This window comes from Physeter macrocephalus, chromosome 18 (genome assembly GCF_002837175.3).
Source record: "Physeter macrocephalus isolate SW-GA chromosome 18, ASM283717v5, whole genome shotgun sequence".
Lineage (NCBI taxonomy): Eukaryota > Metazoa > Chordata > Mammalia > Artiodactyla > Physeteridae > Physeter > Physeter macrocephalus.
In genome coordinates this window covers 35,294,552-35,311,403 of record NC_041231.1, presented here as the reverse complement: position 1 = coordinate 35,311,403, position 16,852 = coordinate 35,294,552, and the positions used below count along the sequence as shown (strand labels likewise).

Here is a 16,852-nt window from a genome sequence, read left to right as displayed (position 1 = left end):
AAATAACCCTTCTATCAACTCTGGGGGGTCTGAGTGCGTCCCCGCAGTTTATGCATGTCTTTGAGTACACATATGTATGTATTCTACTGGCTATATATCTAGAGGTAACTGTGGGTAGTAGGATATGGTATGTTCAGCTTACAGAGATGCTGCCAAAATAGTTTCTCAAGGTAGTTGTAACAATTTAAACTCCCACCAGCAGTGTGAGTTCCAGTTCCTTGGTATCCTTACCAAAATACTTGGTATTGTATATTCTAGCCATTGTGATGGGGTGTAGTGGGATCACAGTATATTTTTAATTTGCATTTCTCTGATTTTTAATGAGTTAGTGCACATTTTCCTACGTTTACTGGCTATTTGGATATCTTCTTTTGTGAAATGCCTGTTCAGGTCTCCTGGCCATTTCTGCTTTCTTTTGAATTGCCTCCTTTTCCTTACTGATTTGTTGCTCTTCATATACTCTAGACATATATATTCTGGAGCCCCTCCTGTGTTGGCAATGTCTTCTTCCACTATGTGGCATGCCTTTTTATTTTCTTAAGCAGTGTCCTTTAATATGTTCCTACTTTTAATATAGTCCAATTTATCAATTTTTCCTTTATGGTTACTGAAACTTGAGACCTGTTTATAAAATCTTTTCCTACTCCAAGGTCATGACGCTATTCTTCAAAGTTGTCTTCTAGAATTTCATTGTTCAATATGGTAGTCACTAGCCACAGGTGGCTACTGAGCACTTGAAATGGAGCTAGTCTGAATTGAAATGTGCTGTGAATATAAAACACACACTGGATTTTTTTTCTTTTTTTTTTTGAACATTTCTAAGCCATTTTATTTTTAATTTATTTTTTTATTGTGGATCCTACATTATTATTATTTTTTTACATCTTTATTGGAGTATAATTGCTTAATAATGCTGTGTTAGTTTCTGCTTTATAACAAAGTGAATCAGCTATACATATACATATATCCCCATATCTCCTCCCTCTTGCATCTCCCTCCCACCCTCCCTATCCCACCCCTCTAGGTGGTCACAAAGCAATTGTACTGTGGTTGTGTATTAGTATGTTCTTGCCCTTAGGAAATACACACTGAAACATTCATGTGTACAGGGCCCTGATGTCTACAACTTATGCTCAAATGCTTCAGGGAAATGATGTTAGCAATTAATGTATCTGGCTGAGGGCTGTGAAGATTGTTTTTGGTTTCATTCTTGCATCTCTTCTGTAAGTTTGAAATTCTTTCCAAATAGACAAGGGATACTTTGTTAACTTAAAAGACAGATATTCAAAACTGAAAAAAGGAAGAGAAAGATCAGCAGCTAGCTTTTTCATCAAATTCACCAACTTCCCACACTAACTACCGCATTATACTTTTTTTAAAAAGAAGATACAGTTGATTTACAGTGTTTCAGGTATACATACTGTTCTCCATAGTGGCTGTATCAATTTACATTCCCACCAACAGTGCAAGAGGGTTCTCTTTTCTCCACACCCTCTCCAGCATTAATTGTTTGTAGGTTTTTTGATGATGGCCATTCTGACTGGTGTGAGGTGATACCGCATGGTAGTTTTGATTTGCATTTCTCTAATGATGAGTGATGTTGAGCATCCTTTCAAGTGTTTGTTGGCAATCTGTATATCTTCTTTGGAGAAATGTCTATTTAGGCCTTCTGCCCATTATTGGATTGGGTTGTTTGTTTTTTTTTGATATTGAGCTGCATGAGCTGCTTGTAAATTTTGGAGGTTAATCCTCTGTCAGTTGCTTCATTTGCAAATATTTTCTCCCATTCTGAGGGTTGTCTTTTGGTCTTGTTTATGGTTTCCTTTGCTGTGCAAAAGCTTTTAAGTTTCATTAGGTCCCATTTGTTTATTTTTGCTTTTGTTTCCATTTCTCTAGGAGGTGGGTCAAAAAGGATCTTGCTGTGATTTATGTCATAGAGACACACTACATTTCAAGGACTTAATATGAAAAAAAGAATGTAAGGTATTTCATTAATACAATATTTTATACTGATTGTGAAGGGAACAACAAACAACCAGAATTGCATAAAGACTGCCTTAAATTGAAAACATATGGACAGATGCAGAAATAAATCTTATCTGAATTTCCCTTATGTGACTAAAGCAGAGCTTTTTAAGAGTCAGCTGCTACAAACCCCCAACTCTGGGAAAGTCTCCAGTCAAGGAGGCAACTGACCTCAAGCGACTAAAACTGTATAAATAAAGCCTTATCAGATCCTTCAATCCTTTCCCAGTGAAGCCCTACTCACTCCTGAATCCCCCCTTATTAAGCTGCTACATAAACCCTTACCCCTGGCTGTTCAGAGAGCCATTCCTTATTGAATGCTTCTACATGCATGTGTAATAAACCTTTTCTCCTGTTAATCTGTTGTCAATTAATTCAACAGCTGCCTGATCCCATCACTCAAACCTAAGCTGGTAGTGAAAACAATTTCCTCTACAATTACATGCTGAAAGATAATATTTTGAATATACTGGGTTAAATAAAATACATTATTAAAATTAATTTTACCTGTTTTAAAATTTTTAAATGGGTTACTAGAAAATTTTAAATTATACATGTGGCTCACATTCTACTTCAATTGTTTTCTTCCTCTAGATGTGATTGCTTTGCTTCTGGCAGGCAACTTGGGTAGGGTCAGAGGGCTATCAGCAAGTAGAATGGTTCAAAATAAATGTGTATTGAGTCTTCCAGAGAGCTGGTCTATTTCTGGTTAATTTTGCTATCTAGGGTGTAGCACTTTGGAGCTTACTATGGCCTCTTCTCTTCATAGGTCCTGAATTCCAATTTTTGTCCCCCAAGCCCATGAGGCTGTTGAAGGCTATGTTCAGCTCCTCAGCCTCTCAGCTACTACTTTCTGAAGTGGAATTTTTCCTGAGAAAAGTGTTATAACATGCAGGCTGCCTTTCCTGGCTTCCCTTCTCTTTTGGAGCAAGGCTCCATAAATTCTCACTGCTTTGGAAGTTCTCCAACGGCTTCAATCAGATGATTCTCATATTTTGTCTGGCTTTTCTGGTTGTTCTCAGAAGGAAGTTCAGTGTGAAACAACCAAGTGTACCATTGCTACAGGCAGAACTCATGTTAATTAATTAAAAAATATAGGGACTTCCCTGGTGGCACAGTGGTTAAGAATCCGCCTGCCGACGCAGGGGACACGGGTTCAAGCCCTGATCTGGGAAGATCTCACATGCCGCGGAGCAACTAAGCCTGTGCCGAAACTACCGAGGCTGTGCTCTAGAGCCTGCGAGCCACAACTACTGAAGCCTACACACCTAGAGCCCGTGCTCCACAAGAGAAGCCACCACAGTGAGAAGCCCATGCACTACAAGGAAGAGTCGCCCCCGCTGGCTGCAACTAGAGAAAGCCCACGTACAGCAACGAAGACCCAACGTAGCCAAAAAATAAATAAATAATTTAAAAAAATATATCATGCTTGTCATTTAATGTTGTAGGATTTTAATCATGGTTGATGTGGAGAACAGAGTCAGGGCTGTGGAGAAGAAGCAGTCCTAATCTCACTTCAGTCAAGGAAGGTTTTACAGAAGACGGAGGATGACTTTTAGAGTAGGAGATATTGGTAAGGTGATAATTTCAGAGTTAGGTAAGGCTAGGAATAAATTCCATTCGATAATCTAGCTGACTAAAGGAATAATGGAAATTCTAGTTCAAAGAAGACAAATGGATCATAAATCACATGCGAATTCTGAGTGATAGTATTGTCTGGAGTACCTTACTAAGAAGGATTTTAAGTTTATGATGGGGCCCACGGGCAAGAGGATTGTGATCCACTAGCAGTGTCTGCCATGGACAAAGGATGTGGGATAGCTGCACATGGATGTGAATCATAACATCCCAGAAATCATATGCCAGTGATTGAATTTTCATGCATTAACAGCATGACAATATTGGCCTGTTTGTAAATTTAAATAATTTAGATTCATCATGTAGGGGTTCTGAACATACCACCCAAAAGATGTTGTTTTGGCATTTTGATTATTTTGAGCTCAAGGCATTTGAGAAACAACAGACTCAGGAAGGGTTCTCTGATCTCCCCCTTTCTACTTAAAAGTAGGACATGAAGGCCCAGAGACTCTTATCAGGCCAGAGAAAGCACTGAGAAGAATCTACGTAACAAACTTTACTAAAACAAGCCTTATCTTCCATTAGTTTCCCCCATATATGTACCCTCCCATAGTTTGCCATTCCTAAAAGCCTAAACCCCTTTTCCTTTGTCTCGTCACTTGTCTTCAAATTTATTGTTCTTTGTTAACATGATATAGATACATAAAAGCTCCAAGTTCTAACCACCTGTTTGAGTTACTCATCACTGAGTTTTTCCCCTGTGTATGTGCACTGCACACATAAATAAAATTTGTATGCTTTCCTTTTGTAAATCTGTCTTTTGTCAGTTTAATTTTCAGGGCAGAACCTTTGAGGGTAGAAGAAAAAAGGATTTTTTCCTTCCCTATAATCGTATCACTTTGTATCAGCTGTTGATCAATATTAACCTGGTGGAAGATCGTTAATGGCGGACCAAAGGACTTTATATTCAGCTATGATCTATTTTTGTACACATTTTGTACATATATTACATATATCTGTAATAAATGTTCTGCAGGGACAGTGAACATACTTTTCAAATTTATGGACGACATTGAGCTGAGAGAGAGAATAGGTTAGATGACAGATTTGAGATTCAGCATGATCTTGATAGTCAAGAAAAGTGGTTCAGACAGCAATATCTCTTTCACAAGTATTTACCAAGATCCAGTTTTGTGTCAGATCCTAGCATGAAATGCAATGGTGAGCAAAAATAGAGTTACTGCCTTCTTAGAGCTTACAGTGTGGAGCCTGAGACCAAAATCAGTCAGATAATCACACAAAAATGTATAAGTTTTGTGAAGTTAAAAGGTGCTATGAGAACACAGGGATAGGGACTTGAAGGTTCCCTAGGGGAAGTGTCACTTGAAAGAAAATCTAATGTATGAACAGGTATTAACCAGGCAAGGTGGAAGGCAAGGTAGGAGAAAGCATTCTAGGAAGAGGGAACAGTAGGCAAAGCCCCTGAGGCAGGCAAATTTGAGAAAAGGAGAGGAGGCCAGTGTATCTAAAGCACAAATCTCCAGAAGGAAAATGGTACAAAATAAGACTGGCCCAGTAGGCATGGGCCAAGCCACTCAAGCCTCGTAGGCCGTTGAACGAGTTTAATTTTTACCCTATGAGCAATGGAGAGTCATTGAAGGGATTTAATATGCCGGTGTCACAGTCAGATGTGTGTTTTGAAAAGGTTACTCTGACCACTCTGTAGGGAATGGGTATGGGTTGTGGTGAAAAAGCACATGCGGATGCTGGGATTCCACTTAGGAGGCTATATCAATGGTCCAGGAGAAAGACGGTGATAGTTTTAGGTGACCAAAAGCCAAATATAAGCCACTAGAGGTATATGGGGATTAAAAAAATGATTCAAGCTACACTAACACACACAGTGTTCTAGTCAATGGCCAAACTGTAGTCTGGACTACTAGGTGATCTTATTCAATTTAGAGGATCTCAATTTGACAAACTCAAAGACATCCAAAGGAAGGCAATTAAGACTATGCCAGGACCAGGAATGGCAAAGTGGGCTTGAGGCTGGAAAAGTGAGAGGCTGGAGGAGAAAATTAAATGACCAAAAAGCAATATTCAAAAATTTCAAGGGGTATCATGTGAGGAGAAGTTATAGGGATGCCTATGTCAGCTCAGTATAAGGAATGCTCAGTAATGAAAAACACTGCCTTATGTTGCACTGAGCCTGCTTCCTTGGCAAGGATGTGCAGAGATGACTTTTGAAGAGATGCTGGGTTAAATCGTCTTGATAATCTCTTCAAACTCTCTAGGAGTGTCTGATTCTCTCAAGTGTGATATTTTTTGGGAAACTTTATTCCTAACATTCCTAATGATATCCTTACCACCACTTTCTACCATTTAATGAAAATACATGTGCCAGTCCCTGCCCCAAGCTCTTTACACATATTATCTCATATAATCCTTACAATGACACTATAAAGTAGGTAGTAAAATATAACCTCTATTTTAGATTAATTGAGGTTTAGAGAAATAAAGGATACAGATCTGGCATTTTAATTCCATTGACTGTGCTTTTAACGAGAATGCTACATCACTCCCTAAAACCACTTATTCTACTATATGCCAATGAGTCACATACTGAGCTCAACAATTTTAACCAATTTCTAAACCTTCAAATATGAAAGTATATGATAACAAGCAATCCCCAAATCTCAGTGGCTTAAAAACAACAAAGACTTATTTTTTGCTCATGTTAAATGTCCATAACACATGAGCAGGAGAACTCTGTTTATCACGGTCATGCAGCACCCAGGCTGACAAAACAACCACCATCTTGAATGTTTCTGGTAGGTGTCAGAGGAAAAGAGAACTCTGGAGGGTTTCATACCTGCAATTAAATGTTCCACCCAAGTAACAACATAAGCCATCTTTCTCACAATTCATTGGCTGGAACTAATTGGGCTAATTGGGTCCACACAAAACCAAGTGGACTTAGAAATGCAATCCAACAATCTGCTTGGGATTGAAAGAACTGGGACTATCTGGCAAATTGTGTTAGTAACTACTGCAGACCATAAATATGCAAGGAGACCAGAAATCATGCAAACAACTTTTGCTCAATACATTTCAGAATTTCTTTCAAGAAGAATACTGACTACCTCTTTACATTAGCTTTTTTATTTACCCCAAGTTGAGAGTATTAATATATTAGAAGAGGGGAAATGTACAAAACATGCTGAATGAAAGTCTTCACTATATATGTCAAACATAATGTGAGCCATAATCATGTCTGGGATTCAAGCCCTGGGCATGCAATATTAGTATATTTATTTGCACTTGGGTTAGATACAAGTGTTTAGACAGAAAATATATTTTACTCCCTTACAAGTTACACTGTACCTAATTATGTAAAAAAAGCTATCATTGGTGAGCTGAGAGAAGATAATATGAAACAAGTGAAGCCTTACATTAGATTTTGAATATGAAGATGCTAGAGTAAAAACCATTTAAGTGCATTATAGAAATTTTACTCTGCAAATTCTTGACAACGGCAGTCCATCACTGTCAAATTAACTAAGAGTACGATATTCAAATTCCAATTTTATTTATATAAAAATATAAACCTCTTAAAAAGTTTTGCTTTCTGATACATATTTGTAATAATATAAAATAAAGCAAGTTATTTATCTTATTTATTGCTATGACTCAGAGTACTCAATTCAACTTTGAACTACTTTTATCTACTATCTGTGGATAAATATAATAGTTTTATTCATAAGTACTGCATGATCTTAACCACAAAACTAAAAACCTGCAATGAAAATATGAAGGCATATCAGTGCCATCTACGAAGCGTTTCACTGGAAATGGTTGTTAGAAGATAACAATTTCTTGTTGTAAGTGATTTAAATGCCCAAAGAGAAAGTACATGTGCTGTTAGGGTGCTTGAAACATAATTAAAATTTGTATCATAAATGCTAGTTTAGGAAATAAATGATTTTAAAAGCCAACAATATTTCCTGATTTCCTGTAAGGTCGTTGCTGTGATATTTTAGATGGTCCTTTTTTTTTTCTAATTTGAAAGCTACATATTTTAATAGAGAATGGTCCAAAATGTTTCTTAAGGTCAAACTGGAAATATGTTGATGATTTAAAAATGCCAGCAAAGTGCTTTATTATAGTACACACCACCGGAGTGTTACTGTAGTTTAAAAATATCATTAAATCAGCACAAACCCGCACTTATCATTTCCTGCACATTTTTCAAGCTGAGCTGCCTTCTGACTATGAGTAATCTGTTAATCTGCTCTTTGCCTCACAATCCGTCAAAGTGACAGACTCATTCCTTCTCTAATACATAATATCTTCATTTACGGTATACCTTGCTGTATCTTTCTTTTTGGCTAGCACTGAAATTTAAAATATCACAAGCAAATTTAGAGAATGCCACAAGGGTGGTGTTCTTGTTTGTTTCCCATTTCTTCCATTATTTCAGCAGGAGAAACCAAAACTTTCTGGATTCCTAATGTGACTTGATAGTATTTCTAAAATGAAGGCAATTTCAGGTTTCAATAAAAGTGCTGTGAAAGAGGTCGGAAGAGGGCAAATGGTAAAATACAAAGTAATTGCACGCTTCACCGAGTCAAAACACTGACCAAAATGGAATTTTCTTGCAATACTAGTGGCCAGTGAATAGATTCTCTCTTTCTACCTCCAAACCCTTGATGTACAGTAAAAGATATGGAAAAAAAAGAAAAAGAAAAAGCCATTCATCCAGTAGTTTAGGATGAATTGCCCCCCTCAAAGACAGGACTTCATTAGCATAAACATCACTACTTAATTGAAAGCCACACAGTGATTTTATTGAAGCTGAGAGCTTCATTTTTACCATGATTTTGATTAACCTCAGGCCAGGCCAGATCTCAGGTTTCTTGTTCTTTGTTATTTTGATAATACAAATGGTTCTGCTGTTTAAAAACTGTTCACTATTAACTCAACAGAAGATATTTTACCCTCCCCTCATTTCTTGCTTTAATTCAGTTGCTTATTAGTCTATAAGTTCTGTAAATAAAGAGAATTAAGAACTGAAAAATATGAGAATATGTAAAATTCTAGCTAGTTTCCTTTCATCTTAAGCCATAAAGTTCATTATCTACAAGTCACCATTTAGCTTCACTTGTTACTAATCCAAGCTTTCACATAATAAAACAAAGGACACTATTGCCTCAAAATTCAAAAGCAAACAAGTCGTTTACCACGAAATATGAGAAACTGCCTTCTAACCAGTCTTGTTTCAGCACATATATAATTTTCGTCCATGCATATACCCAACATCCAACAACATTTTCTTGTCCTAAGCACCAAAGTGCATCTGATTTGTCTTTACTGAATGGCAAGGGAGCTAAAGGCTTTTAAAAATCAATGGACAAGAAAGAGTCAATAGAACAATAAATATTCGTGTTAATCCAATCAAATGAGCTAAAAGTTGTTTGCCTTTTCCTTCAAGAAATTTTAAAATTAGGCTGGACGTTTGACTTGTATGATATTTATTATACCGAGTGGGTTTTTATGAGGTAATGAACAGCAAAATATGAAGCTGTAAACTCTGGTAAACATAATGTATTGCTAGAGCGAAAAATTATGTGTTCTAACTTTAATCAATTTCAAAATGTAATGTTTTTCATTAACAAGAGAAACAAAAGAATTACAGGGAAGAAGTAGAACCAACTGCCAACAAAAGCAGAGTTTGTGAGTGCGTACGGGTTTGGAAAAGGCTGTGATTTCTGTGTGCCAGGCTTGGTCCATGCTGCCACACCCCGAGGCACCTTTCTTAAAGCATTCACACACAGCCTTGCTGATATGCAGGGTGTGGACTGCCTGTGCTGGGAGGCTGCAAGCTCGAAGGGGGAATGTTACAGTCATCTCTCCACGGTGCTCTGCACATAGTAGGTGCTTCAAAATACTCACTGAATGTTACTGAAGGTATGAACTGTAACACACTTTCAGTCATTTCGTGTTTAAACAACCAGGGAAGGTATTCTGCGTTAGGTTACAAAGTAAATGGTGAGGCAGTGAGTCTACGGATGTGACTGGCTGTGGCCATCTAACCATAATCATGGTCTTCCATATCTTAGGTTCACGTCATTATCCTGGACCTCAGCCTGCATTCCTCTCTCCTCCCCCTCAGACAGAATAGAGGTGAATGTTAGAAACTAGAATTAGTACTTCGATTTTTTTAAAAAGGTGCTCGTTACTCTAGAAGAGGAAGCTGAATCTTTTAATTAAAAGCTGAAACTGTAAAACGTTGAAATGGTAAATAACTGCTTTAGTAGTTACCTTCTTTACACTGGACCCTGGGCCAAAGATAAACTGAGTTCCTCATATGGATGGATAACAGTGAATGGGGAGGCCTCGGTAATCGCAGGAGCCCCACATTTTGCTAGTTAAAAGGGCTAAGATTCTTCAAGGACCCATCATTTCGGACACAGAAGCTTTGGGGAGGTGGGAGGAGAAGATGCAATCTGTTGTTCTGAAACTCTTGTGCAAATGGGTTTTGTGAATTTGTAATTTTGGAAAACATAACAATACCTAAAATATTGATGAGTATATCCTCGGCCCTAATGGCAGAAGGCTCTCTCATGGAGTACAGCTGGAAAATTAGGAGACTCAGGTTGAAGAGCTAAGCCCCAGTGGCCTGACAGACCTGGTCAGAGAGCACGCAGGCAATTCAACCGAGAAGCTGCAGAGGGGACTGGCGGGTGCCCAGGCAGGCAGGGCCAGAATGAACAAGTGGAGAGAGTGAATACAAAGAAATAGTGGTCCAGTGGGTAGGGGTGGTAACCAGTTCTCTGGGGTGACAAGTACTTAGGGCCTGGGGCAGGGTGATTTGAGCAGGTATGCACTCTTGAGCTAATGGGCTCTGGTAGAATAAATGATCAAACCAGGACTGAAAATGGGCTGGGCAGGCCAAGCGCCAAGAGCAGAGGAGGAAGGAGAAGGGATGGGGCAGGGACTGCCAGCTGTCTGGCCCTGTTGGTAATTGCTGGGTCCTCTGAAACCCAAGGAGGGTGGTGGTCCTAAAGTTGTGTAGGGCGGGGTCCTAGGCTCAGAGTGGCCAGACGTGAAAAGCAGGATGATTCCCCAGGGATTCCCTTTGCTACCAAGGGTGACTTTAGCTCGCGTTTTCACTGGGGCAGGGATAGAGAGGCTAAAGCCTGGCCTTTGCTGTAGACTGGGGAGGAAAGGGGCCCAGCTGAGTCTCTTTGTACAGGTGTTTTTAAAGTCTGTTGTGAAGTTTAGACCAGTGAACTGAGGACCCCTCCAGAAGCATGAAGGGCAGGGAGTCACTTGGGTCAAGAGGGTACCTGCACCATAGGCTCAGATTCATCCTCTCTCTTTCTCTCTTTGTATACATATATACTTTTTTTTTCTTCATCTCCATTTGCCTATCCAGATTCTGTTAATTGATGAGGGTTAAGTACACATTCGACAGCAGTGCCAACCTAAGCAGATTTCTAGCCGTTGGCACCCTCACTCCATGAAATGGGCATGAATAGGCAAATACATATAAGCAACTTCCAGTAAGAATACAGAGAAAATTCTCAAATTCAATACAAAAGTCTCTATTTAAAGTTTTAAAATGATACATTTACCAGACACTTTAGATTGTGCATATCTTCTGAGGGATCATTTAAAACAAATTCATGAGAGAGATTTCATTTATTACAAGTGGGAACAAGGCCAAGTTCCAGACACCCTCAAGGGAGAAAAGTATACAGGTGCTCCTGGGTTCCAGCTAGCAGTTAAGTACGCAATGATGTAGCTAGTGTAGAGAGATGAGGGAAAGTCATTTTTCTGAGGTGAGATTTAATGAATTCAGCACACATTTCTTGAGTGTCTCCTTTGTGCCTGGCACTGCTTGAGGAGCTAGGGGTATAGTGAGCAAGAGAGATAAAGGCCCTATGTTCATGCAGTTTACATTCTAGCATATTCTGGAGGTGTGTGTGTGTGTGTGTGTGTGTGTGTGTGTAGACAACAAGCAACAAGCAAGTAAATATGAGGTAGTGAAATGTACTACGGTAAAAAAGAAAAAGATAATGTAATGAGGCTGCCTGGGGCTACTTCAGGTTGGATGCTAAGAAAGGGGCTCTCTGAGGAGACGACATTTAGATGGAGACCTGAAAGATAGGAAGAGGCTGCTATGTCCTTTCTAGGGTAGGGAATGCCAGGCAGAGGGGCCATCTCATGCAAAGCTCTTATGGTGAAACCAAGCCTGGAGTATTTGAGAAAAAGAGGCAGGACGGTGGTATTTGATCCATAGTGAGCAGGGTGCACAATGGTACAGAACACGGTCTGAGTGGTGGGCATTCAGGATAAGGAGCACGACTTGACCCTAAGAGCAGAGGGAAACCTTTGGGAAGTTTTACATAGGGGGACGCTTCAGGCCAGTTTAGGTGTATCAATACCATTCTGGTTGCTGAGTGGAGAATAGACTGTAGGGGCCAAAGGAGCAGAGAGAGCAGGTGGGAAGCTATGGTATTTGTTCAGGTGAGGGACGATGGCAACATGGCTAGGATTGTAGCAGTAAAGAGAGAGCACTGGCTGGATTTGGCATATACTATGGTCGGAGGGCGTACCAGTACAACTTTCTGAGGCTGGACATGGGGTGGGTTAGAGAGAGAAACCAGGGAATGCTCTTGGTTTCTGACTTGAGTAAAAGGGCGATGACGGTGGCATTTTTGAGATGGAGAAAACTGAAGAAAGAACAGATGTGTGTAGAGGGAGAGAAAACCAAGTTATGTTTGGCAATGGATTTGAGGTATACATTAGAGATCCAAGTGGATTGGATGTCTGTCAAATTGGCAGCTTGGATAGATGAGTCTGGAATTCAGAGGAGGGTCAGGATTGGACATATAATTTTGAGAGTCATTAGAATATAGAAGGTATTGGAAGCTATTATTAAAGAGATTGTGTAAATAATACATATTATATTATGTATTAAAGATTAGGGCCATTCTAATGGTTACGAGTGTCTATGGATCTCTGGGTAGGCAGGAAGTGGAACATACATGAAAATCAGATTTAAACTCTGTCCAAACAAGGGCCTTTCACAAAACACAATTTTATCCTGGTTGTGAATAAAGCAATACCATTGTCCTTCCATTTTCAGAAAAGGAAGGGGGAAACTCTTGCAAGGATGTAGGAAAATATTTGAAACTTAACTGGTTAACATTCAGGATGAAGATTTTCATTTCTCCATGGCATGTGGGCATACCTCCCTGCTCCCTCCCTCAGCTCACATTCTGATGGAGCCCCTACCCAAGCCAGGCTGTGCTGAGCATCACAGGGAGGAGACACAGCATTCTGTCCCCAGGGAACCTGGAAAACAGCATGACAGGTCCTCAGTCAAGGATCTTATATCAGACCTGAGGAATCTGAGTATGGAAAGTCACTCCCCTACAATGAGCAGGTGTGAATTTGTGGGAAGGGGATTATGAAATGAGAGGCACCAATATGGATAGCTTTTCCTCGGTAAGCCTAACAATAGAAATGATGAAAGTAAAAACTGATGCCTTTGGTTTTACAAACAAATCATTAAGATTTAATGCCAAAACATAGGTAGAAGAAAACAACAACACTACATTTAGAGAAACTGTGTGCACAGTTAATCAGGAAAACCTCTGTTGTGCTTTGGTCTAAGGAGGAATATTTGTTAAAAATCTGACTTGTTTTAAAATCATCCAAACTTAATCATCTGAAGAGGAAAATGACATACAAGTTCTGTATTTGTTTATACATTTTCTCTCTGCTGTGTTGGTGGGGGAAAAAAACCTTAAGCAATAGAGGAGAAGCTCATCTCCTGACAGTTGGAGAGAAAAGATAAATAAATCAGTCCAGAGCAGTGCCTGTAGGTTACAGTGACAGGCCAGCTCTCCTCGGTCAGGCCGGCTGAGCCAGTGTGAACCGAGGTCACTGATTATTAACCATCTGTCAAAGTCTACAGGGATTTATCAGATAATTATAGTTATAAGTATGTTCATATCACACAAACATGCGGCAAGGCTGCAAAGGATTCAAGCCCTAACACAATCTGCAAGGACATTTTAGAAAATTATGGATAAATGTTAAATCATAAAGCAAACACGTTAGAAAGAAAACCATGCCGTTCATGACTGTTTGGTCAGTCTAGAATTATTTTCTATATTGTTTATTTCCATAAATATTTGGAACCTTACAGAGCCTTTGACTACCTTCCCTCCTCCCCCTTTAATTTTCCAATGAGTTGTAAAAATAGCAAGCGTAATCATCATTTGAAACGCAAGACTGGTTATCGACTCCATCCATATGAACAGACAACCAGAATGTAATCACAGCTTACTTTATAAAACCCGTTCCTGAGCAAAAATATCTTGAGCTGTTCTGAAGAATCTACATGAACACATACATAGATGTGCCTAAGGGACAGCTCTAAATCTTGCAAACCAATAGACGGCATTTTAAAATAAATGACTGAAGGCTGTGAACAGCATCCATTTTGCTCAGTTTGGCAGCATGTAAGTTTACATGCTAGGAAACATTTCTCCACCTGAATGGAACTGTGAAATTGTTTCCTCCTCCCAACACTCCTTTAAACTGTATTAGATTATGTTAGCCATTTCTGCACATTGTCATACAAGCTGTCAGTGCCCCACGAGGCAGTGTGGGTGAACAATGGAAGCAAGGGTCCCAGCAACTGAGATGCTAAGTGTCCATCAGTATGTTAGGCAAAAATAGTGGGAAATATCACCCCCGACTCCCATGCTTACCAAAGCAAGGGGAAATGGCTTTGTTGCAATTCTAGACACACAAGGGAATATGATTGGGTGAACCATGTGTATGTCAATCCCCAGATTGCAAACTTCTCAGGAAATGACTAACATTGTATCCTACCCTCCATCCAATATCAACCATTGCCCTATGAGTGAAAGTGAACTCTTTTACTCTAAGGAAACCACTATATGAATATATGCAGAGTTTTAGCCATTCTTACCCTAGAGATAACTTTTCAAAACACAAATTTGTCTGCTTCGTGGACTGCATACTATCTTTAACTTTACTCATCAACATATAAAACTAAGAAGGTAATTATGGTACAGAAATAAAAATCTTTCCAGAATAAAATGTAAACAAAAGACTGGGGATATTGGTTATTCTGTTACATTAATAAAGCTAACTGAAAGTTGACTCTCTAAATATGTACATATGTGGGTATGAGTACATATAATTTACAAATCTTAGGTTCTTAGGTCTCTGGAGTAGTTGCAGATATTTCACTGAAGCTAACGTGGCCATTTCACCTCCCAAAGGGCACCATCATACTCTCCTCTTGGTGGACCTGCACACACATATCCCCGATCCCCGTCATGTTTGCATTATTTTGATCACAACAACACTTAATTCAGGAAATCTAGAGCCTTCCTGCTTCTCATGTGTTGTTCAGAGCTTCTGTACACCAAACTTTCAACAAGGTTCAGGTGAGATGCTTGTTTATCCAAGGGGGTAGACTTAGAGACTTACCTTTTCATTTCTTATTTTTTCAATAGTCATTATTAGTATCTTTAACTTCAAAGTTTAATTTTAAAGTTCTGTATTGTAGGGTCTAAAGCATGGGATACTATTTATAAGAAATATAATACAAATCTTAAGAAGAATCATAGCTCTCAATTTTAAATTAAATCACATGTATTACATGATTCAGTTTATCCCATTTTTATATGATGATCTATGCTGACCTCATAGTTTTATCATCTTCTTTATTTATGGTCCAATAATGCCTTTCTGCCAATTCTCCAAGCTACTGGATTTATGAGCCAAGAGCTAAGCTATGTAACCTGTAGATTTTCTGAACAGCCATATAATAATTTTCTAGGAAACTGGTGGATAACCTGCTGGAAAATGGTGTTGGCAGCTTTTTATTTTTTGCTTTGAAATCTGGCTTTTAATTTTATTATGTGAAAATGTAGATTAATTTTTGCTAAATGAATGAACATTTAATTGGTTAAATAAAATATGCTGTCTGTTTAGCTGGTGAATTTTCTTATATTCTATCTTTGGGAATCAAATTTTAAAAGAGATATTTAAAATCAAATACTACCACATCTAAACATTAATTAATTAATCCAATAATATGAGGTATGTTTTCTATATAGGGCAGTGTTCCCTTTAATAGTGGAACTGGTTTTCATATGGAAAGTCTATAATGAGTCTCATCAAAGTCAAAAATCATAAATCTGTAAGTGACCTCAGAGAGCTTGTAACTGAAATCGTTTCCTTTACACATGAGGGTGTTCTTATTATTAGGTCTGAACAGGTTGAGAGGCTTGTCTGAGATCATACACTTGGTTAGTAGCAGAAGTAGGATGAAAATTAGGTCCCCATTTTCCTTTTATTGAAACAAAATGCTCCACTTTCTAACATCACTTTCCATCACTTTCATTTACTCAGCTTACAAGTCGTGACTGTTATAATTTGGACCAAAGTTGGATTTCCAATTACCTTGAAAGTTTATTCATATATAGATAAAGAGTTTATTGGTCAAATCTAGATGAGCTGCAAGATTGCAAGAGACATATATGCATATCAAGAGATAACTATTTTGAAGAATGTTTAAACACCTTTTTATATACACTGAAATTACAATCTCAGTTTTCAGTTCCTTATCATATTTATTTATGACAGTGACAATTCCCCCTAGTAGGTAACATGCAAGAATGACCAGATCAAGTAAATAGACCAGGAACACGTAGAAGAGATTACTAATAAAGAACACTTACTCTACCTATGTCATGAATATTCTGGACCCCATTAAAAGTTCTGTAAACCATGTATGTGGTTTCCTGGTAGCCATGATAGTTTTACATGGCTTGGTTGGTTGGCTCTTCATTGCTGATTGGACCAGAAGTGGATACTTGGCCCAAGCTAGGCCAATCACATTCTTTCTCCTGGAAAGTAGGAACTGGGATTCAGACATAGACTGTCAGCCTCAGCATGTATTTTGAAATGTAATACGTAAACGCAAGACAGCTATGTGTGACTGAGAAGTAAAGAAAGCTGGTGCTCAGAATAACTGAGCAGATAGGAAGAAGCAAACAGAGATGGAGTGAGGATACTGCCTGCCTGCCTCTCTGCTTTCTAGTTCCTAGTTTCAGATCCCTCCTGAGGCCTGGCTGCCCTTGGCTTCCAGGATACAGCCCTGTATTCTTTTTTTTTTTTTTTTTTTTGGGTT

General features: G+C 38.7%; 1 protein-coding gene across 14 annotated transcripts in view; it reads right to left on the bottom strand.

The window, feature by feature from the left end:
* The window catches only part of CFAP20DC (CFAP20 domain containing), a 297,986-nt gene that overhangs the window by 57,255 nt on the left and 223,879 nt on the right, over positions 1-16,852 (bottom strand). The window contains exon 17 of one of the 14 annotated variants that reach the window (XM_055079652.1): positions 1,677-1,958. The exons of 12 other annotated variants lie outside the window; for them this stretch is intronic. Coding sequence is in view for 1 of the 2 variants with exons in the window: in XM_055079654.1 (XP_054935629.1) it covers positions 1,952-1,958 (7 nt within the window). In the remaining variant the exon portion in view is untranslated. Of the gene's footprint in view, positions 1-1,676; positions 1,959-16,852 lie in introns of those variants that run through there. One more of the 14 variants, XM_055079654.1, reaches the window with a different exon arrangement.